The 24,329-nt window shown below is 40.1% G+C and overlaps 1 protein-coding gene across 1 annotated transcript in view; it reads left to right on the top strand.

Moving 5' to 3' along the window:
• The window catches only part of slc49a4 (solute carrier family 49 member 4), a 47,268-nt gene continuing 22,939 nt past the window's right edge, over window positions 1-24,329 (top strand). Inside the window, exons 1-5 of the mRNA XM_031732922.2 lie at window positions 1-412; window positions 6,871-6,964; window positions 13,618-13,889; window positions 14,589-14,718; window positions 19,276-19,384. Of these exons, the coding sequence (XP_031588782.1) occupies window positions 118-412; window positions 6,871-6,964; window positions 13,618-13,889; window positions 14,589-14,718; window positions 19,276-19,384 (900 nt within the window). The 5' untranslated portion in view covers window positions 1-117. The remainder of the gene's footprint in view (window positions 413-6,870; window positions 6,965-13,617; window positions 13,890-14,588; window positions 14,719-19,275; window positions 19,385-24,329) is intronic.

Consider the following 24,329-nt stretch of genomic DNA (forward strand, 5'->3'; position numbering starts at 1 on the left):
TAAAGCAAACATTAGACGCTATCGGCTGTTTTTGTTTGTGTGGCCGAGGTAGTTTCTCGTTGCTGTACCGTCGTTAAAACCGGAATTTTTAACTAACCTGACAAACGGGAGGTTAATATGGGTGCCGGTTCGAGCACCGAGGCCGAGAGGGAGCCGCTTCTTGTTCCTTCTCATGTGGAGACGAACAGTAATCCGGTAAACAGCAGAGTGTATGGGAGAAGATGGCTGGTTCTGACCCTGTTTTCCCTGCTGGCACTGATGCAGGGAATGGTGTGGAACTTCTGGGGTCCCATACAGAACTCAGCCGCTCACGCTTACGGCTTTACCAAGTCTGACATCGCGATTTTGGTGCTGTGGGGCCCGGTTGGCTTCGTCCCTTGGTTGCTGTTTATGTGGTTAATGGATAAAAAAGGTGAGTTCTTTTAATGTGGCACACCTCAACGATGATTGTGGCTGACCTCGTGATTTTTCACCCTACCAAAATCTACAGCGATGAAACTTAATGGCGTATTTTGTTTTAGGTTTCGAATACTTCTGTTATCATTTGTTTGACCTTGTGCTATCGGAGAATATATTTACTCTGATATAATGCAGTGTTTAAGAGACCCTATAGTATTCATTCATTGTTTAAAATGGGTTGTGTGTGCCCAGTAAGACACACAGATGAGTTGGAAACATGGGAGGTGGGGAAAAAAGTGCTTATATGGGACAAGCAAGTCTTAATTTCTTTTTAAAAACTTTATTTTCAGGTTCAAAAGCCAATGTAAAAGCAGTGTTTCTTAGAAAGAATGAAAGTAGCCCTCTTGCGTGCGCTTTACCAAACCAGTTCCTCTGCATCACCTGACTGTAGAAGTTTGTAATGACCACGCTGGTTGTCAGATGACAAAAACAGTAACAAGGCACTAACAACACTGACCAGACTGTTGGTCCATGTTGGAAACACAAGCAGAATCTTGCCAAGAAGTTGCTTAACTCACCTTGTGATCACGATCACATTAACAATTAGGAGTTTTTGGTGTTTTTGTTGCCTAATTTAATTGTAGGCAACTGGATAATGGTATCTGCTTCTTTCAGTAACTTTTTGTAAATTCTTCCTGGTGTAGATTCCACTCAGGCCTTACAAAAAAAACTTTGCAGTCATGCCTGCATCTGAGTTAAGTAGTGTCAACCATGGTGTGCCCTTGCAAAAAGACCTATATGACTCGCAAAGGTTGTGATATGCTTAGATCTAATCCAACTTGTCTGTAGAGAAAGTACTTGGTTTCCCTTTGGGAAAACTGGGCACCAGTGGCAGACCTGCCTGTTTTCCTCTCATTTAAATTGAGCATGGTTTTGTTCTGTGAGCACAGGTCCCACTAAAGCACACTGGGCACCTCATGATACTCATATGGAGTCTGATTTTGAGGGTTTGGTTAGAAACACGCACATGAGTAATCCCATTGGCGGTCATGTTGTAGAGCTTTGGCAATGCTCTTCCAGTTCCTTTTTGCACGAACTTGCACATACACTCTTGCTGCTGTGTCAAAGCCTTAAATGGGCCTGTTCAACTGCTACTATGTACCAGCCCTCCCCTGGTATCTCCTCACTCATGAGACAGGTAGCTGGACTACCTGTGCAAATTGAATGGGCTGCATATACCATCTCATGGTGCCAGTAGGGACAAGGACACTGTTAAAATGAATATCTAAATGTATGGAAATAACTATAGATTTTCAGCAGCAGTTGTGGTAATCAGTCTCCCATTAACTTGCCCTTCATGTCATTTTGAGCACATAGATGCATACTGTGCATTGAAGTATGCAGCTGTAAACTTGCAGGTCTCATTTACGGCAGATGGCCTTCAGCATTTCTCTAAAATATGTTGCTGGCTTTTTCTTTCATTTACTGGAAATGTGGTCACAGTTGTGCATGCATTCATTTAGAGAGCTGCTAAGTACAGCTAAAACCTTCTCAAGAGAAACATTATGAATGTTTTGTTTTTCCACTCATAAGTACTGATGAACAATTGAGGAGCATGAATTATAAATGACAAAAACATAAAAATCGCATATTGGGAAAAGCTGGAACCGGCAAATATTTGCCTTTTTTGTTTACGCTTTGGTAGAAACAATTTAGCAAATATTAACATAATAATTTTTGGATTACCTGCTGCAACTAATTCTAGTTGGCAAACCTTGCAAAGACAGCTATTTCTATGTAACCTTAATGTAGAACTACAACTGCTTCTCTGCCTCTGTGTCTATGAAGGTGCCATTATAGTAGGAAGTCAATATAGCATCAGCTTATATGATATGAAGTGGGGAAGCTTTCCAGTTTATTGGAATCATTCAAGCTTCTCTTTTTCTTTCGTTGATACTGCTCAGAATGGTTTTATGAGACGTGTATATTGTAAACTTGTCCAACTCATGGCAGTGAAGCTCTTGTACGTGAGTTGCATACAGTCTTGCTGTTTATTTTGCTTTGATGCTCAAATTTTGAACAGTCCTATTTTTTTCTACAAAGAAAGTCGATCAGGGGTCAATAACGGAATTGATAAATATTCTGACTGATAAGCAGAATTCATAACTGCACTTGTATCAGTAAAGTCTGTATTCATGATTGATATTAAAATACAGTAGAGGTTGTGACAGAACCCAGTATTCACCAAAGTGCTTGTTGCTATTGAAGTCTCATGCTGCACACGCCATTAGGCCTTATTAGTATGTTGTGACTAGAGCAGGGCGATATGGCCAAAAATATTTATCACGATATATATTTGAAAATTTGCGATAATGATATAACTGACGATATAATTGATGCGAAACAAAATACAACTCCACAACTTTACTAGCGCAAAAAAACACCATCCATTTATTTTCACTTAAACAAGCAGCTGTTTTTTATGTGCATTAAAGCTATATAAAAACTTAACAGTGCAAATGCAAATTCCTTGCTAAAGGTTTAACCAAAAGGCATTTCCAGTAGAAATAGGCTGACATATCCTGAGCATAACCATGTATAATATCCACTGAAGTTAAAAGAGGTGCTTTGCAACATTATACTGCAGTGCGCCAAATAAAAAGTCAAATACATATTTTTCGGACCATAAGGTGCACGGGGTTATAAGACACATTGTTTAAACAAAGCAGTCAGATAAATCAAACTTTATTCAACTCATTCTTCTTGCTTCCTCCACTTCTGTACAATTGATTCATTAATGCTGTATTCTATCACAGCTGCTCTATTCCCATATTGTTGCAGTATATTAATGACTAACCTCGTATTGTGGATGGATTATCTCAGTTGTTCTCCTGACTGAAGTTTGGTCCGTTTACAGCATCCTGCTATGCGATTGCACTTGTCTCTAACCATCAGGAAACTTCTCGTTAACTTTTATTGAGTGGAAAAGTGTTAGCGTTCATCCTCCAGCTTCACTGTTTGTTATGCTAACATAGCTGTGTCGCTAGCGATCACGTAGCACATCATTATAAACCAGCTAGCCCAACTTCAGTAACCTTACAAACGTCACTGCTGTGTAGCTTTCTGTCCTCGTTTGTGTTGGAAGTGATAGCAGAGCTGTACGTTTGAATTTTTTCAGAAATCTCTCAGTCAGAATATGCTATATCATGCTTAGGTAACTAGCGAAACTAGCGAGCTAACTTCCGCTAGCTTCCTGCTAACTTCTAACTCCGTTAAATGTAATAAATTCTGTTTTCATGGGTGCCTGGATCTTAAACTTCATAGTTACACCTGGTAAAGCAGCAACGCTGATCATTTTATGAAAGATGAAAGAATTTAGACCGTTTTAACTCTTAGTGATGCTGCAGTGTTTGTTTGACTTTGGGACCTGAAAAGGAGGGAGTTTAGGACCCAGATTACTCCCAGGTTTACGAGCACCTTAGTCCGACAAATACGGCAATAACGACGCCACTTGCATGTTCTACAAAAACTGTGCTTTGTTGTGTATCTGACGGACAAACAACAAACCAGTTCCACATCACTGAAGTGGCACCATTTTTACAAACTAATTCTGGTTCATCCGTTTCACTCAACAATCGCCATGTGCGTATGAAAACAAAGGCACTGCGCATGCGCATTTGACCCATATTCTATCGCGATATTTCATTTTCCTATCGTTGCCAAACATTATACCGGTATTACCGTGAACGGTATAATATGGCCCAGCCCTAGTTGTGACATATATATATATATATATATATATATATATATATATATATATATATATATATATATATATATATAGATATAGATATATAGATATATATATATATATATATATATATATATATATATATATATATATATATATATATATATATATATATAGATATATATATATATATATATATATATATATAGATATATATATATATATAGATATATATATAGATATAGATATATATATATATAGATATAGATATAGATATATATATATAGATAGATAGATAGATAGATAGATAGATAGATAGATAGATAGATATAGAGATAAAAAAACAAAACAAAAAAAAAAAAAACACCCAGCACGCCCCTGCGGGCGGTTTATCCTTCAAGCTCGGGTCCTCTACCAGAGGCCTGGGAGCTTGAGGGTCCTGCACAGTATCTTAGCTGTTCCCAGGACTGCGCTCTTCTGGACAGAGATCTCCGATGTTGTTCCCGGGATCTGCTGGAGCCACTCGCCTAGCTTGGGAGTCACCGCACCTAGTGCTCCGATTACCACGGGGACCACCGTTACCTTCACCCTCCACATCCTCTCGAGCTCTTCTCTGAGCCCTTGGTATTTCTCCAGCTTCTCGTGTTCCTTCTTCCTGATATTGCTGTCATTCGGAACCGCTACATCGATCACTACAGCCGTCTTCTTCTGTTTGTCTACCACCACACTATGTCCGGTTGGTTAGCCACCACCATTTTGTCCGTCTGCATCTGGAAGTCCCACAGGATCTTAGCTCGGTCATTCTCCATCACCCTTGGGGCATCTCCCATTTTGACCTTGGGACTTCCAGGTTATACTCGGCACAGATGTTCCTGTACACTATGCCGGCCACTTGGTTATGGCGTTCCATGTATGCCTTGCCTGCTAGCATCTTGCACCCTGCTGTTATGTGCTGGATTGTCTCTGGGGCATCTTTACACAGCCTGCACCTGGGGTCTTGCCTGGTGTGATAGACCCCAGCCTCTATGGATCTTGTACTCAGAGCTTGTTCTTGTGCTGCCATGATTAGTGCCTCTGTGCTGTCTTTCAGTCCAGCTTTGTCCAGCCACTGGTAGGATTTCTGGATATCAGCCACCTCCTCTATCTGCCGGTGGTACATACCGTGCAGGGGCCTGTCCTTCCATGATGGTTCCTCGCCTTCCTCCTCTTTCTTGGGTTTCTGCTGCCTGAGGTATTCAGGCAGAGAGATATATATATAGATAGATAGATAGATAGATAGATAGATAGATAGATAGATATAGAGATAGATAGATAGATATATAGATAGAGATATAGAGATATAGATATAGATAGATAGATATATAGATATATATATATATAGAGAGAGAGAGAGATCCTCTTTCCACAGCAGTCATTTAGTTGAACCTGTCAATCAAACGTTCAGAAATGGTAGTTCACATGCAGAAAAAAATGGGGAAGTGCACATAATTCTCTAAATGGCTGTCATGTGGATGAAACTGGGAAATGAGACTTGAGTTAATGGTGAAAGAAACAGTTCCCAGGCAGCTCAGTCTTTCTCTTGGCAATACTTTTGTTAAAGCTGTAACAGATTTTTGGGTCATGTTGTCAACTTGAAAGGCAGATGAGAAATGTAATGTTGGCTGCAAACTATAATAATGTGTATCTTTAGAATCCCCATTAGGGCAGGGCAATATGGCCAAAAATATTTATCAAGATATATTTGAAAATTTGCGATAACAATATAACTGACGATATAATTGACGTGAGACAAAATACTTTACAACTCCACAACTTTATTAGTGCAAAAAAACCCCATCAATGTATTTTCACTTAAACAAGCAGCTGTTTTTTATGTGCATGCGCTTGCATGCTCTACCAAAAAATGTGCTTTGGTGTGTATCTGAGGGATGAAAGCCAAACCAGTTCCACACCACTGAAGTTGCACCATTTTTAGATCTTTCATTCGTCGATCCGCTTTCGCACTTGTCATTCTCCTTCGCCGCCATGCTTTTTCTGCCATGTGCGTATGAAAACAAGGCACTGCGCATGCGCATTTTACCCATTTTCTATCCCGATATTTCATTTTCTTATCATTGCCTAACATTATACTGGTATTACTGTGAATGGTATGATATGGCACAGCCCTAATCCCCATATATCAGCATCAATTCTTAAATGCTCCTCATACAAACAAAGGCAGTAAGAAACATGGTTTTAAGTAGCTCTATGTAGCATTATTATCACTTTGAACTTTGATCTTGAAGGCGAGGTCAGCAGTGACAGGATGTTTTAATCTTCATGCAGTACTTCCTGACCCCCCTCTACACCCCTTCAGAGTTTTATCAGTATTCATTCATAACTTTTCGTGCTGTCAGACTGACACAAAACTATCAAAAACATAATCTCATTGGTCAAGGTAATTATGTAAAATATTTCTTCCAGATTTTAAAATGTGTTAATTTGCTGCTTTCCTCTGTTATAATTCTATGCTTATTATCTATTTATTTTATAGTCTCTTCTAGCTCCAGGAAATTGGATTTTGTTTTTACTTTTTTTTCTTTTTATTGTTAGATAACTAATTCAATAAGAACAGAAATAATCCTGTGTAGTAGCAAAAGTTGAGGAATCTCTACCATGTTCACTACTGTCTCTACTTTTTCTTACACGTCGGTGTTGATACAGTGTGTTGTGTATTCCAGGTTTGCGATTATCCCTGCTCGTCTCTACCCTCTTCATGGTGCTAGGAGCAGCTCTAAGAAGTATCCCACTGACAGGCCAGCCTTTGAGACGATGGTAAGAAGCCCGTGTAAATATTAAGGTAGCAGATGGTGGCGCGATGCTTATTTGAAAGATTTTGGAAAGGCGGTGCAAAGTGACTCATGAGCTGCACTGCAGTTATACAGGTTCTATAGTCTCCATAACTCAGTTTAGGCAAATTTTCTGAGTGAGTGCCATAATCATTTTAGGACCAGCTTTGCACAGCGTTTCATTGAAAATGAAATGTGCTACTGGCCAAAGTTAGGACCATGGAAAAGTTAGCCCTGAGGGATGTGTGATGTTTGCCAATGTGTGCAATGTGTTTGACAAGATTAGACAATTTGCGATTTGGCAGTACGTGAAAAACTAGAAACTTTTTTCATATAATTGTTTCCATTCAGTTTTTTTTTTTTTTTTTTTTTTTTTTTTTTGTTTGTTTTGTTTTTCTTTAAGAAGAAATATGAATCATTTAATCAGTAACATTTAATCAAGATGGCATGCACAGATGTCAGAGGTCCGTAATTTTCTATTGTCACGTCAATTTTGTGCTTGCTAAATGTTCCAAGATGGTCACCAGCAAAAGTATTGCACAGAATAATTAAGTAATTACATTTCAAATTCCACTGAAGGGATGGAAGGTCACATATCACAACGGTCCAAACAATAATTATCAACCTCTTGATATCACTAGAGGAAAAATCAGAGAGTTACTAAAGTCAATAAATCATGAATGTCTGCACAAAAGTGGCTTTAGGGTCTTGTACTGTATGCATTTGTACTGATTCAAGCTGAGGTCGTGCTTCTTTTTCATTCTTGATATGCAGATTTGTAACTGCGTAGAGAGACAATGAGACTATTTATGTGGCAGAGGATGTGATTGTGAAGGACAGATCAACACCGTGTGGACGCTTTGCTTCTTTTTGTGTCTTTGCTGGCAGTTTTCTCACTTATCAGACAGCATTTTGACAGGCTGTTGCTGGAAAACTGTTTCCCACTTTCATTCTCATTTTCACTTGAGTTCAGTGTTCTCATTTTTAGAAAGGGTAAGAGCTCAGAGAAGGTCATTTCAATTATACAGTGGCTTAAAAAATCTAATTTCCTTGAATATTTTTGGTGGTAATCTGTGTAATGATTCCTGTTGGGCTTCACAATGAGGCAGTATGTTATAATGAATAAAGAGAATTATATTTCCATGGAATAAGTCACATATCACTTTCACTTCATGCAGTTGGAGCTTTTTAAAATAAGCTTTGGCTTTCAAAGAGCAGATAAATTAATTTGTTTCTCTTTTTCTGTCTCGTGAGGCTGCACTAAGAAAACCTAGCTGCTAATATAGTGATACAGCCTAAAGAAAGAAATAAGGCAGGAAAAGCTCCTGGCAGTGTACAAGGAGAAGAACTGATATAATCACGATCAACAGGCGATAGTCTGTCCCAAAAAAGTATTTACAGTTTGGAGTGAAATATAAAGCTTTGCAACTTTCATTTATGATTATAAAATTGAGTTTTTGTATTTTTGCCAGCCTGTTTGTAATAACCCTAAAGCCTTAAATCAGGAGTAGCCAAAGTCCTCTTAAAAGAAAGATGCAATACATTTGGGCCATGTGCAGATGTGGGCAGATGTCTTATCTGGGAAACTGACCTTTGATAGATTACTGTGTGACCCAAAAGCTTAATATTATTAATGTGTCTTCAGTGGCAAATTACTCATGCTGAGACAGGGATGTTCCCATTTTGAACTACCTGTTATGTAAAAGGGACAAATACCAAAGCAAAGGAGTTTCTTGTCAGGAAATCTGTCTTCATGCAGTAAAAGCTGAGCTTTATCAAAGCTGCCATATGGCCTTTAAAAAAAAAAGTCTCCAATAAAGAGTGACAGTGACCTAAATCTGGACGTGGCCTGCAAACAGATCTATGGAATCTTTTTGTTGTTGTTCTTGTTGTTCGAGAGACTGTAGAGAGATGAAGTTTTTATTTTAGCACTAAATTTAAAAACATAACTTCAGAATAATGAAGAGCACTCTAATGTCTTTACACTACTAAAGTGTTGGTGGATTTAAATTATTAAGAAACTGATGCAAAAGAGGCTGGTTATATCCTGACGTTCAGTTCTTAGAGGGCAGTAATACTGGATTCTACACTTCCATATTTCTTATTTATCATTTTTATTAGTCTCTGCCTGGTAATGGTTGGTGTCTCTCCTCTTTTTCAGTTTGAAAATGCAGTTTTTCATATTCGTATACCCCCAGCAGTGACATGTAAACTCAGCTTAATGTGTAAAATTCAATCGTTAAACAGCGTTAAGATCGTTGAGTGTTGGTCTGTGAAGCTGAAGTGGTTTTTAACTTAATCACATCTTGTAAGCTGAAGGTAAAAATGTCATCTCCACAAAGCATAACTTTGACTTGATATAAATTATTTTAAAAAAATAAATCCCAAAGCACGTGCATGCACACATATTTTGACCCCGCTAATGTTGCAAAAGGCTTTTACTGTAAAGAGGAAATGGAATGAAATACCAAGCTCTTCCTCTTCTTTTTGGACGCGCTCGAGGGCAGTATTGTTAGAAGTTTTCAACTCGCCTCTCACTGTTGCTGGAGTGTCACTTCCGTCCAAAAGCCAGTCACACGAGCAAGCTTTCAATTTCACCTCTACTGAATCCAGCCATGAAATATCAATTCTTTATGTCCGCTCAGGTCGAGCTAAGAGTTTTTAAGGGTCAACGCTGCCCACTGTGCGCCCATTCCACGATGAGAGTGATGCTGCTCTGCTGCGACCTTCAGCTCTTTAGATTCGGCATTCAAAGTGGAAAACAAGATAGGATGGCGAAAGCAAAGAGGACATGAATCACACGGCAAATGTTAGTGTGTCACAGTTCAGTTTAATTTGCATATTAAATGTTATAGGTCATAGATCTTAAGGCGATGGACGGCATACTGGATTATTATAGAACTGTAGAGACTCAATGCTTAATGTAGCTGGATCACCAGTAGAGGTCACTCTTTGCTTTGCGGTAGTGATCAAAATGCAAGGGCTTTGTTTACTGACGGGTGTCGCTGATGAATGTGCTGCCTGTCATGCAGAGGATACTTATCAGATGGATGATGATGTAGATTACCTTAGAGAGTGAATCGGGACATAATGGAGCAGTTAAGTTTTTCAGATTCCTGAAGTTTGGATATGGTGTTCAAGGACATTGCAGGCGGGATCAAACAATAGTTTGAGGAGACGTCTATCCAGGTTTAGAAACCGTGACGTTCCTTCAGTAACCCCCTGCAGATCTGTTTGCTCCAGATTCCTTTTCATGTTTAAAAAAACGATTACCTCTTTTTGTTTTTATAACCTCTTGAGGAAGTAAGGCGCCTCTTTGTTTTGAGGTTTTAAGATCCATTTTTGAAAATCAAAGGGAGCTGTGAATGTTTGAACACTGAAAAGTGGAACTCTCTCTCTTTTTTTCTTCTTTTTTTTTTAATCGAGATCTTCTGTGAAGCCACATTTAAAAAAGACCTGATTTTGTTTGTTTTGTGAGGTTCAGTCAAGGAGATAAAAGGTGCTGTTGAATTGGTAGTCACTGATTATACCTTGCTGTGATTAGTTCTGCTCTCAAATCAAAGGTCATTTTTCTTTTTTCAAACCCTTCTCATTTTCTTGGCTTTTCATGCGTTTACTTGTTTCTGTTTCTATTTCAATCTCCGTCTGTGTTATGAATTCGAATACGGACCAGCTGTGTGATTAGCGTCTATCAGTTAGATCTCAGACTCACTCAGACAATGTCTGATTGGCCATCAGAAAAAAAAAAAATGTGGATCCCATCGTATTACTCCAACAATTGCCATGGTGCCATTTTCAAGACGGAATTGGTTTGGCCTTTTTGTGATGGCTGAATTTTGGTCTGTCAGCTCAGGCAGAGCAGAAGCAGTCAAATGACTTCGCTGTAGTGCAGGTTTCTTTGTCTCATTCTCAATCAGATTCAGTCTGACAGGGTTCATAAATAGTGATTAATCATCTCTTGTTGAAAAAGCTGCTCTATTCCCTCTCTTTGCTTCGCCAGCCACAGTGCAGTCTCATGTGACCGCTCATCCTCGTGTTAGTCACCATCCGTCCTCATCACCTGTCATATTAAAGGCACTTTTTTTTTAGTCTCATCTGTTCTCTAATCTAATACAGCGAGGCTGGTTACTGACCAAACTTTGTCAAACTTTTTAAAAGGTGTGAAGTGCTAAAAAGCCACCATCGATTGTTCAGATTATTAGTTGATTCAATAAGTTTTAATTTGGTTTGTATTGTGCATGAAATGCAATAAAAACAAAACAGTTTAGCTGCTTCGATTGTTGGTGAGATTCAAAATGAGGTCACTGTAGGTCACAGTTATTGTTGTAAATTATGCTGCGTATCTTTGTCTCTTTAAATGTCGCTTTTGTTTTTTTGGAGAAAGTGGATTAGAGTGTCTGGTTTGGAATAATCATCATCTAATGAAAATGTATAGTACAGCAGGTGGACAGGACCACTCTGTCTGCACCCTTTCGAGTCCTGAATGAGACCGTAATCAGTATGTGCGCCAAAAACCTGATTGGCACTGGGACTGTTGTGCTAGTTGGCTCCGGGTAGCTCTCGATTTCAATTCAACAGACACAATGACAGACAGACAGCTTGACTCAAAGGCTCAGTGCAGCAGGTAAAAAAATGCCGTATGTATCAAGAACATATCCTACATATCATAAATCATGTAGTTGTTACCATAAAATACAAATTAAATGTTAGATTTTGCTCACATAGTGCTGCCTAATTCATAGACTACCTGTCTATGAATGCTACCTGCATTGCCATCTTTGCACAGTGACCCATCCAAATGGAGGACAACCACAATGAGATGCCAACTATTGCAGTTGTAGATTTGTTTTTGCCAGTCCACACAAGTCTTAATCATACAGAGATTATACCAGTGGCTCCATAGTGTAGTGGTTTACACATTTACACAAGCAGAGGATCCCTGCTTAGATCCCAGGGGAGATCCAAAATCAAAAAATCTGCCAAATCAAAGATGCAGAGCTACCAAAGTAGTCTCTGTTGTTGCAAATCATTTTCTGAATGTTTCAAGAGGTTTTTATGCAGCAGGGTAGATAGAAAAGCACATTTGTTACTTGAGAGCATGAAGACCACTTATTTTTGGTTCTGGCTGCTCTGTCAACACCTCATTTGCTGAATCTGGTGTTTATGTTTAGTTAAGAAGTAATGACGGGGAGACTTTTTGATAGAAATCATGTAGTTAAGTCAATGAAAACATAATGGCAAGTGATGTAATGATAACCTACATGCCTAAGTGAAAATGACAGTGTGACGCCAATAATGAGGATAAATTTTTACTGCTTGTTGCTAACACTTCCCCTCTCACATAATTAGATGAAGAAAATGACAGCTGTAAATTCAGCAGTGTCCTGGCACTGGGTTCATCCACATCCTGTCGAGTTAACTCACTCGGTACAGAAATGACACACGTTGGATGCGGAGGAGTCAAAGACATGTCTGCACCAACGCAAATGACCAGATCAGAGAAGCTCGATGATGTCAGAATCGTGTAAACGGGGACTCGGATAACCAGGTTATTCAGTGTCAGTGTCGAAAACATACCCAGTTAGCGATAAAGACTGAGAAACAAGGAAAGAAGAGGTGGGATGAATAAAAAGTATGAGGCACAGAGTATTTTAGGAGGTGTTGGTGTGTAGGAGGGGATGTTAGCAGGTCTGAGATGTGGGAAGAAGATAGAGGGTGAACAAGTTATTCTCCAATCAGCCTGTCACTGACCACAGCACTTTGTATTCTGCTGTGACACATTTATCTGTGAACCCCAGAGGCAGTGGACTCCAAAGTTAGAACGAGTTAGAGGGCAGAGACATGTCAGCACACTGGAGACTGAACAAACTAGTTTATGCCTGCTTTAGACGTAAAGCAGGCATAAACTATATTGTTTAGACAGGGTTCAGTGTTAGAATTAAAGGTTTTGTCAAACAAAATGCCATTCAAGGTATTTTTTTTTATATTAAGTATTAGTGTAAAATCTATCCTAACTAATAATATTTTTTCAGTCAATATTATATAAGATTTTTGAATGGCATAAGCTCAGAATTAACCCAACATCGTCACGTGTCCCCCCCTCTCTCATCCTCTTTCCTCTCCTCCTGTTCTCCTTTTCTCTCCCTGCTGAGCCAGCTCGGACTGCTCTGAACGAATGGTGTCTTTACTGAGCGTACAGACAATCAATCAGCCGTGAGCCGTCTCCAGCGGCTGGCTGTCTCGGTCAGACAGTTCTGGAGGGGGCCGTGGGGTGGTGGGGGTTCTGGTGGCATCGGGGGACATCTCAGAATACATCTGTCTCACACAATTCAGTCTGAAGGTGCAGAAGTTGGAAAGAAACTTCAGGGGCAGGTGGTTACTTGACTCCTCTGGGATAATTATGCCTTTATTTTTATTCCCTCGCCTGTCATTCTTCCTTTAGATGCTCAAAAGAAATGCCTCATTACTTTATGTCCTTATTTAGTTTATTTTGAACTTAATAGGCATACTGAAGGTGATGCTCTACTGCTGCCATTTTGTGTTTGTTTCAATGGGATATCAGAGAAGTGTTTTCCTGGCACATCCTGATATGAGGCATGTATTTGTGTTCTAAATAAGAACATTTTTTTTCTTTTACAGGTTGATACATGGAGGTCAGTTGCTTAATGGTTTAGCCGGCCCCACCATGATGAGCGCCGGCCCCTATCTGTCCACCACATGGTTTCCCCCTGATCAGAGAGCCACAGCAACAGCCGTGGCCTCACTCTTCGCCTACCTTGGAAGCGCCGCTTCATTCATAGTGGGACCTCTGATAGTTCCAGCTCCCAATGACACCCAGGCACTAACCACGATCTCGGCAGCAGTTTCCGACATCTTCATCCGGGACAGGATCCAGCTAGTAATGTATGCAGGTACTAAGAAAAAGCAAGAACCTCTGAGGGCAAGTTGGATCGATATCGCATCATTTCGACATCATGTCAGCCCCGTCAAGGGACAGAAATACAATCAGGCGAAAGGATCCAAGAATATTGCACAAACACCAAAAACACCAATTATAATCTTCATAACTGCGTCTCTGAATAATGGCTTGGTAGGGCTGATATGCTTAACTGATTCAGAAAATTAAAAGCACGCTGAAAAGAGAAACAGGCATGCTGTAATAGATTGAGGCAGCGGCTTTTGTTTAACCTAAGGTAGTATTGTTATTAATTTCTTAAGGGCAAAGCGGATACATTTTTGTGAATCAAATGTTTTCAGAAGTAAAAAGGAGTCACATAAGTAAGCTAATATTGTATCACTTATCATATGATAGAATGAAAGTGACCCACTAATGTGGCTACAATGGAGCTTTTTAGTAAATGCATTGCTATTTTAAAAGACGAGTTGTGATATCAACTGATGCAATGTCAGATTGCATCGTTTTGTTCGATGCACTTATTCTAAAGTCTTGTCTAGTAGGCTATTATGTTCATCACAGGGATGGCTTCAGAGGACTTCTAGATGTCACAATGACCTTTTTTTTTAAAAAAAAATGTCAAACTGGACTGACTGTCTCATCTTTGAAAATAACATGTATGTCTCTTTTCATCTACGTCGCTGTGCTCCGGCAGAGTTGGCTGCTATTGCTGTGCTTTTTGGAGCAGTCCTGCTCTATTTCCCTGCACGCCCACCAATCCCTCCCAGCGTGGCCGCTGCAAGCCAGAGACTCAGTTACAGGAGCAGCATCTGCAGACTTCTTAGGTAAAATCCAATGCACACATAGATGATGTCTTCTGTTAGTCCAATATCAAGGGAAAGATGATGTTGAGACCATTCTTTCAAAACATTATTCAAGAGGCCTAATTTGATATGTCCTTGATTTAAATAGATTTCAAAAGATGGGTATTTGGAATTGGCTTCGTGCGGTGCTATTTTGTATGAAATCAGTCTCTAAGGGAGCAGTTGTTAGCCTGTTTTAAGCATTTACTCTGCTCTGCAGATACATTCAGTCTATTTTGGTGATGCAAAGTATGCTTCTTGTCTCAGACAGTTAAAGTGACAGAATCTTATGTTACAGTTTGGCACTCACCATCTGCCTGGCCTGTTATCAAAGAAACTCCAGCCTTCGCTCTAGATTTGTCACTAAGCTCTGGCCACTGTTGAAAAAAGACATCACCCTGCATCTACACTGTGAGGGTCAGTTACTTACAATAACTCTCAAGAGACACCGCTGATGCATGTAGCTGCAAAAGAAGAGAGATGTTCTGTTTTGTTGAGGATCTGAGTCTCTGTGGACTTTTTCTTCCCCCATCCTGGGAAAGGGTACAGGCGAGGTCTACACAACAATCTAGAAACAATGATTGAATAACACTTTATGATAAACCTTGCAGCACCATATCCCTATGTGTCTTCTTACTTTCCACCATGGCAATAGTAATCCTCTGGGCCATGAGGAAACTGCACTGGCCCAGAATCAGTGCCCTGGCTTGTAAAGAAATGAGGCCTGTGGCAGTGGCCATAGTTCGGATTAAGGCTGGGGAAGAGTGAAGAGAGGGGGAAAAGAGCTGGATGATGGCAGCCAGGAAGTTGGCCCAGCTTGATTGGCTACTCTTGGTCCCCTGAAGTAAGAAATGGCTTCACTACAGTGCCAGACTTTCCACAGGCCTCTGACCAGCACAGACAGGTTTAACTCATTAAAGAGTTCAGAAACACATGCGATCAAGCTGATATCTATCTAATACATGTTTTTTGACACATTTTATTCATGCGCACATGCTCATACGCGCAGAGGTTTCTGGCCAACTTAACTAGGCCATCCAGCTGTGAGGGTTTCTGTTCCACTTGTGATAGGCAGCCTTCCAGTGACCTGTTTGGGCAACATGTTGTATCTCAGTCCAGCAACATCAAGCCGTACAGTTGTCCTGCAGGGACTGGGCATGTAACAGGAAAAGTGACTTGAGTCTTTGTGGCCTTGTGCACTCATAGAGCAGTTAGACAGAATGATTGTCTTAGTTTGAGAAAGTACTCCAACTTTAAAGCTTTACTTTGTGAAATTTTAACTTCTTATGACTCTGTAATTGTAATTTAGTAACCACACTGCAACTCGATGAAGCTTTCCATGAAACTTATCCAGATGTTTTAGGTTTCACTGTTTACTATTGTGTTCAGTAGTGTTTCTCACCCTGATTACAGGCAGATCAAAGAATTTGTCTATCTGTTTAAACTTATTTCACCTCACTGCGTAACATCATTTTGCATCACTTTTAGGTTGGGCATCTTCAAGCTGGGGTTTGCTGTGAGTAGCTGATAATCCACCATGTGGAAATGCATGTAGAATAATTGGTAGTTAGACTGATGGAGACAGGGAATTGGTCCTGTATGGACAGGATCTGTTTGGTATTGGGCCCGATACCAAGATGGCAGATTTGAATAGTGCACGCCTTGTGAAGTTGTCGTACTGCATAATATAGCAGCATTTTGTAGCCTTCACAGTGATGGCAGGTACCCGCTAACTTGCCATTAAGCTTGATGCCTATCTATTGATGTATCTGTTCATCCATTTATCTGTCAGGGTCCGAGCACTGGTTAACGATCTTCAGCTTGATGAGTGCTTCCAGCTGTTCACATCTGCTGCCACAGCAGCAGTCTAATTAGAAACCTGGATGTCTCTACACATGGTGCAAAGTTATCATTGTATTCTCATCACCCTGTGTGGTAATGCTAAACAGGCCGAAGCTTGACTATTAATGACCCCCAGTCATACTCACTTTGAAAGTTGTCATTTTGATGCATTGCGCTCCAGCCAGTTCTGCCAAGGACAAATGGCACTTAGCTGATGACACCGGCAGCTTTGAGACTTCTTTGGAAATATTTCATCCCCAGCAGGAAGTGGAAAGGAGAAAAAACTTACCCAATAGATGGTGTCTGCTTGCTTGCATTTGGTTGTCTAAATAAGCTCATCTTTAGAGGGGAAAAAAGTGCATGGATATTGATTTCCTGTTGTTGTGGCAAGGTTAATGAAAAGGGTGCTAATAGGAAAAGCAGGGGGAGTACTTTGTCACAGGGCTTTTATGACTGTCCCTACGTACTCTGTCCAAGGCCAAACCGCTTCATACTCCTTAAGATGAGACAAGCCGTCTGCAGCTGAGAGACTGGCGGCGTTTGTTTTTTCGTGTATAATCAAAGCATTCTTCCAATAAAGCGATTCATTGTGTGAGGTTCACCGGTGTCAGGAAAGGGAAGGGCTGTGGATTTATTTACAGCAACACTACTTTGGCCGTACAGGTAGTTTGTCCTGGGAAGTTCTCTCTCTGTAGTTTGTGTGTATTCGTGAACTTTGTCTGTTTAGCATTTGAAGCATATGGGCGATGCCGGCCTCAAAGTGTTATCCAGATGTCCCTGCTTGATACCGTTCAGGATGCTGGCTGCATTATAATAAAGCAGGGGCAGAATAAATGTAAGAGTTACCGGTGTCCATAAACCAACAACAGGAGAGGAAAACAATCTGTGAATCTGCTTCCAGCCCTGCCTCATTTGTCAGACTCTGAGTGATTCTAATCACATTGTTTGGGTTGAGGATGTGGCTCTGATTTTTAAATCACCATGTCACCTCACTGGGCGAAGGTGATTAGTGTGGGTGTTTGTGTTCCAAGTGATTGTATTTGACTTTCATGTGATTGGAGAGGTGTTATATATTCTAAATAGATAAACTTTGAGTGCATATCGGGCACACATACATAAATACACATAGATGCGACTTTATTAATTTTCTCCCTTTTGCACACTGTGAGCTAAACTGCTTGTGTCAGACTCTGCAGCCTCATGTCTGCTGTAGCATTTAGATTCCTGCTTCTACAGTTTGTTTCTAGTAAACTGATGAACGGTTGTCATCTACCAATGAATTTACCTCAAGTCAAAGATGCATTTGTAGCTTTAACAGCAGTCACTGGTTGCAGTCATTATTTTTATTGCCTTATGGACAAAATTTATAATTGAGTCACTGAACGAGTACATGTCACACACTGTTAGGCTATACAGTGCAGTGCCAAGAATTCAGAGTATTCTGAGTGATCATTCAAATTCCTAATTCTGAGCTGTGCTCTTCCATTGTTGGAGTTTTTGGTCCTTATTTTAGATCCTTTAGCTTAATGTTGGCAGCTTCCCACCAGTGTTCAGGTTGCTTCTTATCTCTGTCTCTATGCTCTGAACAGGGATGGATCTTCTGTTGTGACAGGCACAGGGAGATGAGCCAAAGTGGTGTGCCTGTGTGTGCTGTGTATTATCCATGTTGTGAGGACAAAATCTGTTTGGGTAATCACATTGTGGGGGGTGGGGGGGGGGCACGCTCACAACTGTTTAGTGGAATAGGAGCAAGTTGTAGTAATGTTGGTCAGTAAATCTGTGAGTGAAGATTGAGTAAGGTTGGCAAGTAGCAGGAGTAGTTTGTGCTAGTTGTCACTGTCTGGCACAATTTCAATGAACCGCTGGGCGTTTACAGTTAGGGCTAGCATTAAGTTTAGTCTGGGACAAGTGTTGGAGGCAAGTATATAATGTTAGACACAGGATTTACAGAATGCATTAATGTCAGTGAGTACCCTGACAAAGAGAAGCACTTGAGTGCGTGCGGCTGTGCGTGTGAGGTTGGATGACAGCTGATGGCAGACCTCCAGACATCAATGAACAGGACAGGAAAGACACACCACGTTATGCTGCTTTTATTGTTTCATCTCGGGCCACTGCTGCTGGGATGTAGGCTGTAATTGGAGGCGGCATTATGCATTCATGCAATTAGTAACATTTAGTGCTTGGATTATAATTATGAACCCCTCAGTGATTCTGCAGAGGATATCCTTTCAATTAAATCAAGTGACCAACCTCTCACATTTATATGCAGAAGTCTTTAGAGGTACACGAATAAATATCAGATAATCATCTGTTTTTGCTAAAGTAAGAGCAGAGGTAGGAGTAATACACCAATACACAATTAATTAATATACTATTTATTTATTTATTTTAAGACTGAAATAAACCCAGATGCTGTAGATTCCTTGTATTTATTTCAAGGTATGAAAGATCTGGATAACTGCATGTAAAATGGTAGCATTCAGTGATATACTGTATATCTCATTAATTAGTACGTACTGTAAACACTTTTGGTCTCAAATCTTTTTCTTTTTCTCAAGATTGCATTGATAGGTTCTACGTTTTACTCATACAATGTGTAATAAGTTGTAATGTGCTGAAATTTCTGTCTGGAGGCTGGATGATGTATAGTAGAGTTTTTTTTCTTGTGATTGACATGTTTAATGTCTCTTTCAGCAATCTGCGGTTCCTGATGATAGCACTGGCCTATGCAGTCCCCACAGGAGTGCTTGCTGGCTGGTCGGGCGTCCTCGACATGGTTCTTACACCAGCCAAAGTCAGCCAGGTATGGCACAAATGCACACACAGGATAACATACTGCCTTTGCACCAGCTTCAGTAAAGTGAAGTACCTCAAAGCATTCAGTAAGAGGCTGTTTCCTCAGATTTCATTTTTTTTTCCAGTGCCCTTTTGCTAGAACAGGTCAGTACTGCTGTTTTGACTGTCCTTTGAGGAAAGTGTGGAGACGAGGTCAGCATTTTTCCTTCATAACAGACTAGTTTTCATCTGGGTTACCCTTTAGGTGGGTAAACTGCAAAAGAATATGTATGACTATTTGTATTTCTCTTATTTGACTAGGTAAGTAGTCAGTTTTCATCCACCTGTGTCTATAATTTGAAAAGCTTTTCACACATGTGGCCCATTCAGTGGAACAATGGGGCGAACAGCTGGGGTGCTTTCTCTTGTTCTCATTGTTGCATCTTGAAATATATCTCAGAAATTCTTCCTGCCAGTAAACTGTAAGGTCTGTTATTATCAAGATGATGCACTGAAATGACACAACACACATAGCACACATGATGATATTCAGGAATGAGAAGTATATTTTGATGTGGAAGAAATTCTGACGTTTGAATTCTAAAGAACCAGCTTCCAAGGGTTTATTAACCCACTCTTATGCAGGAATAAATCCACACTGTCTCCCCATGTGAAGCCTAAAAATAACCAAATATGATCACATATTTTGATTTGGTGCTGTCTTTTTCTGTTTTGCACTTATTGAGCCCACACATAGCTGCGTCTTTTGTGAAGGGCACAATCGATTGCAAATCGCTATCCGCATGCCTGCCAGCCATCTTCAATTTGAGACAGAAAAACAGAGTAATTTCGAGTGGTGCAGCTTGGAGGAAGAGAAAAAGCTCTGGATAGTTTGCATCTTCCAGGTCTCAACACAGCAGCATGTCAAAAGGCAAAGGAAGCATCTTTTCAAGGTTATCGCCAGACAGGTGCTGCTGGAGAGGAGATCACACGCAGCAGAGCGGGGGATGAAACACTTCTTGTCACACCCTCTACATTATACCTCTGTCAAGAGGAAGCAGAGCGCATACCAAATTGTTCTTAGATTTCATTTGTTCTAAAAAGATTTTTTTTTTTCTCTCAAAATTCTTTTTATCCATGCGACTTGAAAACACAGAAAGTATGTTGCAGTGAGATGAGCTATCCCTTGGGTATAAAAGTTGAGCTTAAAAATAAATGAAACGGTGTGCGTGGTGGAGTACGAATGCAACTGAAGCTTTGTTCTTTGGGTGTGGAGACATTGAAGTCAAGTTGAACTAAGGAAAAGCAAATACTGCATTTTATTTTGTTTTAGCTTAAGATGCACCCACAGATCCCAATCGCAGCTCTAACTTATCTTGTTTTTCTGTCTGTTTTAAGCTTTGTTGACTCTCACATCCAGAGACGGTGCAGACAGACGCTGTGCTGGGAGTAAAATAGGCATTTAAAAAAAAATGCAAGCTCTCATCTAATTAGTTCTTTTTCTTCTTTCCCCAAGCACCAATGCATTTGCACTGGAATTTTTGTTTCAGTGCAAACTTTTCTCTTTGCATTTGCCTTCAGCTCTTACTGCCATTTTAAAATGAACAAAGCATTAATAGCAAAAGAGAAATTCCCAACTTCCTGTTAATTTCTTCTTGCTTTGCAATGATTTGCTCATTTTGGTGCAGGTTTACTCATAAACACGTTTACACCTTTGCTTTACTGTGGAATCGTTTTCTGAATCCACGTCTGGTTGACATTGGATGTAATGGCTCATCAAACAAATGTTAATATTAGACAAAGATGACCAGATGAGATGCAAAATGCATCATTCAGTTAATGATTTAATTTGAGTGAAAAAAGGTTATCACAAACCGATGTGAAAGGAATTGCCCCTCTAAACCTAGTAAATGGTTGTGCCACCCTCAGCAGCAGAAACGCATTCAGTCATTTGCATTGCATTGCTGTGGACGAAATTTTGCTCAGTCTTTGCAGAATTCTTTTTATTCAACCACATTGGAGAGGTTTCCAGCATAATATTTGTGGGGTTTTTTGTTTTTTTTTGTTTTTTAGCGGTTTCTTTAGATCATGGCTTGATGTGTTGCTTTTTTTAATTTTTATTGTTTGGCCTACTTCACTTTTTCAGTTTGACAGATTCTATTTGATGGATTTCTTGATTCAGCAGGTCTGATATTAATCAGGCCTGGGTGTGGCTGGTGAAATTTATTCAGTTAAGTCAGATGATTTATCATAGCTTTGGATAGCTTTTTTCCCCCCCCATTAATAAATGAAATCCTCATTCAAAACTACATTAAAATTATTTTTGTCTAAAATAAAAAATTTATTTGATCTTTAACGTGTGACAAATATGCGAAAAAGAAATCAGGAAGGGGGAAAATCCTTTTTTCACAGCACCGTATATCAAACTCTATTTTCACTTCTCTTCTCTTTTTTTTTTTTTTTTAATATATAGTGCACACATTTGGTAACTCAGTTCTGCTGCTGATTCATGCAGTCATTTATCCTTGGTGTGTTTCAAGACCTAACCTCATCTCTCCTCCTCCTCCCTCTATCTCTGTCAGCATTTTTCGTACACATGCTTCTTCGGGGTCCTTTTCTGGAATAAAGATGCTTCTGTCATCCGTTTCCACAGCTAGCCACCCAGCCTGAGTGAGAGGTGACCATGAGTGCCGTGAGGCAGTAAAAGCAATCAGTTGTGACTGGATTAGACAAATGTTGATGTCCCCATTATCCCCCCCCCCCCTCTCCCCCAGAGTCGACTGGAAATACAAACATGTTCTTGTCCCACAGCAGAGTGTCTGAAAAACTAATAAAAAAAATAAAACATGAAGGCGAATGAAACATGCTCTGCAAATGACAAAGACTGTTACAGCACCTAGCCAGCTCTCTGGTCTCAGTCGTCATGCTGTTTTTTCATGACTTCATGAAATACGACCTAGAAGTAATGTTTAACAACTTACAAGGATTGATTGAGTAAATGACTGGAAGAGGGGCAGAGGCACACGGGGATCTGTTGGCAGGGAAATGACACAGCATGTGGTGATTTGACTGGAGCCCGACTAGGAAACTCAGGGAACGTTTTCATGTTTGTTTGGTTTATATGCGAGTCTTCAAAATATCTTTGAAATTACTGAAGCTCTTAGAACATAGTGTGCACATACAATCACCCGAGCCCCAGGAGGAAAGAAAATGACAAACTCCACCGAGGCCTTGTATCTTCCAGTGAGCAAATACAAGTCAGCGAGTCATGCCTCTCAATATATTTCCATACTGACACGGTTTCTGCTGTGTGGCCACCCAAAAAAGAGATTGAGGCAACAAAATTTGTGTGTTGGTTTTTATTTTTTTGTGGCATGTCAGTGGTTGAATTGCCATTCTTTTCAATTTTGTACCTGCAAATGGGCGCTCTCTTCAAATGCAATCACGACACAGTTTCTGTGCCTCTCCACTGTGATTGTTTGTGGTAGGAAGTAGGAGTTGGGGTGAAACTAGGACAAGAGCCATCGAAATGCAAAAGGATGAGAAAAGTAAAAATGGTCACCTATTCTATTATAACAAGGGTGTGTATTTCTGGAATTTGGATACTAGATGCACAGGGGAGGCGCCAAATGTCCGATGCTAAGGATGCCATTTGAGCTCTAGAGGGGAAATGTGCTAAACCTGCAGATACAAGTATCATCACAATCCGTATGTCTCGGGAAATGGGTGCTTTAGTGCTTCAGCTCATCAGTTTTTAATGGAGACCCATTTAGAATGCATAGAATTTGAATGCAGATTGTGTCCTGCTTCTTTTAGTAAGATTAGTTTTTCTTTTCTTTTTTTTAATTCCAATACACAACCACTGTGGGAGTTTTGAAGCACTTTAACTTCACAACATATGTTCTGCCTTCATATAAAACACTTCTCAGCATTAAACGCTGCTTTGTGGATTTTTAGGATTACGCGAAGAGATTCAGCATTAGCACAACATGCCACTTCTTGTCAGAGGATCAGGTTTATGACATTGGCTTAAGATGGCTTATAACATGCGATTAAGAGAGAAAACAGAAACAAACACATTAACATGATATGGCTTTCTCCATTCTAACTGCAGTCGTCGCTAGCTTATTGACACAGTCACAAAATAGCAGACATGATTAAGCTTCAGGCTTGGCCTTTTAAAGGATCCAAGCACTGAGAATGCTGCAGTTAATTAACTCTCCACCCACACATGAAACATAGTAATTTGTATCTTTTGAATTGAAATGGCTTGGCATGCAATTTGTGTTTAGCTCCCTGAACTGGCGCACAAACTGATGTGACATACACCATAGAAAATCCTAGCATCAGTGCTGCACGGCCTACATGGAAAATAAACCGCAATTATAGGTGCTACAGGGTTGTGGGTGTTTTGATTTATAATATATATTTTTAGATCTTTGTTATTTACTTGGGGAGTACAGTTCACCTCTCTGTGCTGCCTCAGGCTATGCAAACATGAGATGAGTGCCTTCACAGAAGGCTGGCCCACACAAAACCCTGATCAAATATAATGGCATTTTGGCATGCATCACTTATAAGCTAGAATACATCTACATTTAATAACTTTGATAGTCCACTTTTCTTCATCGTGAACTTTCTTGACAGATTGGTGCAGACTGTGATTAAGCAGAAAGCATCAGATCCTGCTTTAGATTCAGCTTCCTCGCTGTATGATCTACCATCTGAATTTGACTTAATCCAAGTTATTGGATTGGACTTATGAGAACCAAACACATTTATTGGCACGTTGACTTTTCGTGTGTGTGTGTGTGTGTGTGTGTGTGTGTGTGTGTGTGTGTGTGTGTGTGTGTGTGTGTGTGTGTGTTTACTTTCATCCTGGTAAATAAAAAAGGACAGTAAGCTTGCACACATACACGCATGCAACATTGCCAGGCCTGGCAATTTACCGGACACAGTGATTGGCAGGCCTT

The sequence above is a fragment of the Oreochromis aureus genome, linkage group 16 (genome assembly GCF_013358895.1).
Source record: "Oreochromis aureus strain Israel breed Guangdong linkage group 16, ZZ_aureus, whole genome shotgun sequence".
NCBI classification, from domain to species: Eukaryota; Metazoa; Chordata; class Actinopteri; order Cichliformes; family Cichlidae; genus Oreochromis; species Oreochromis aureus.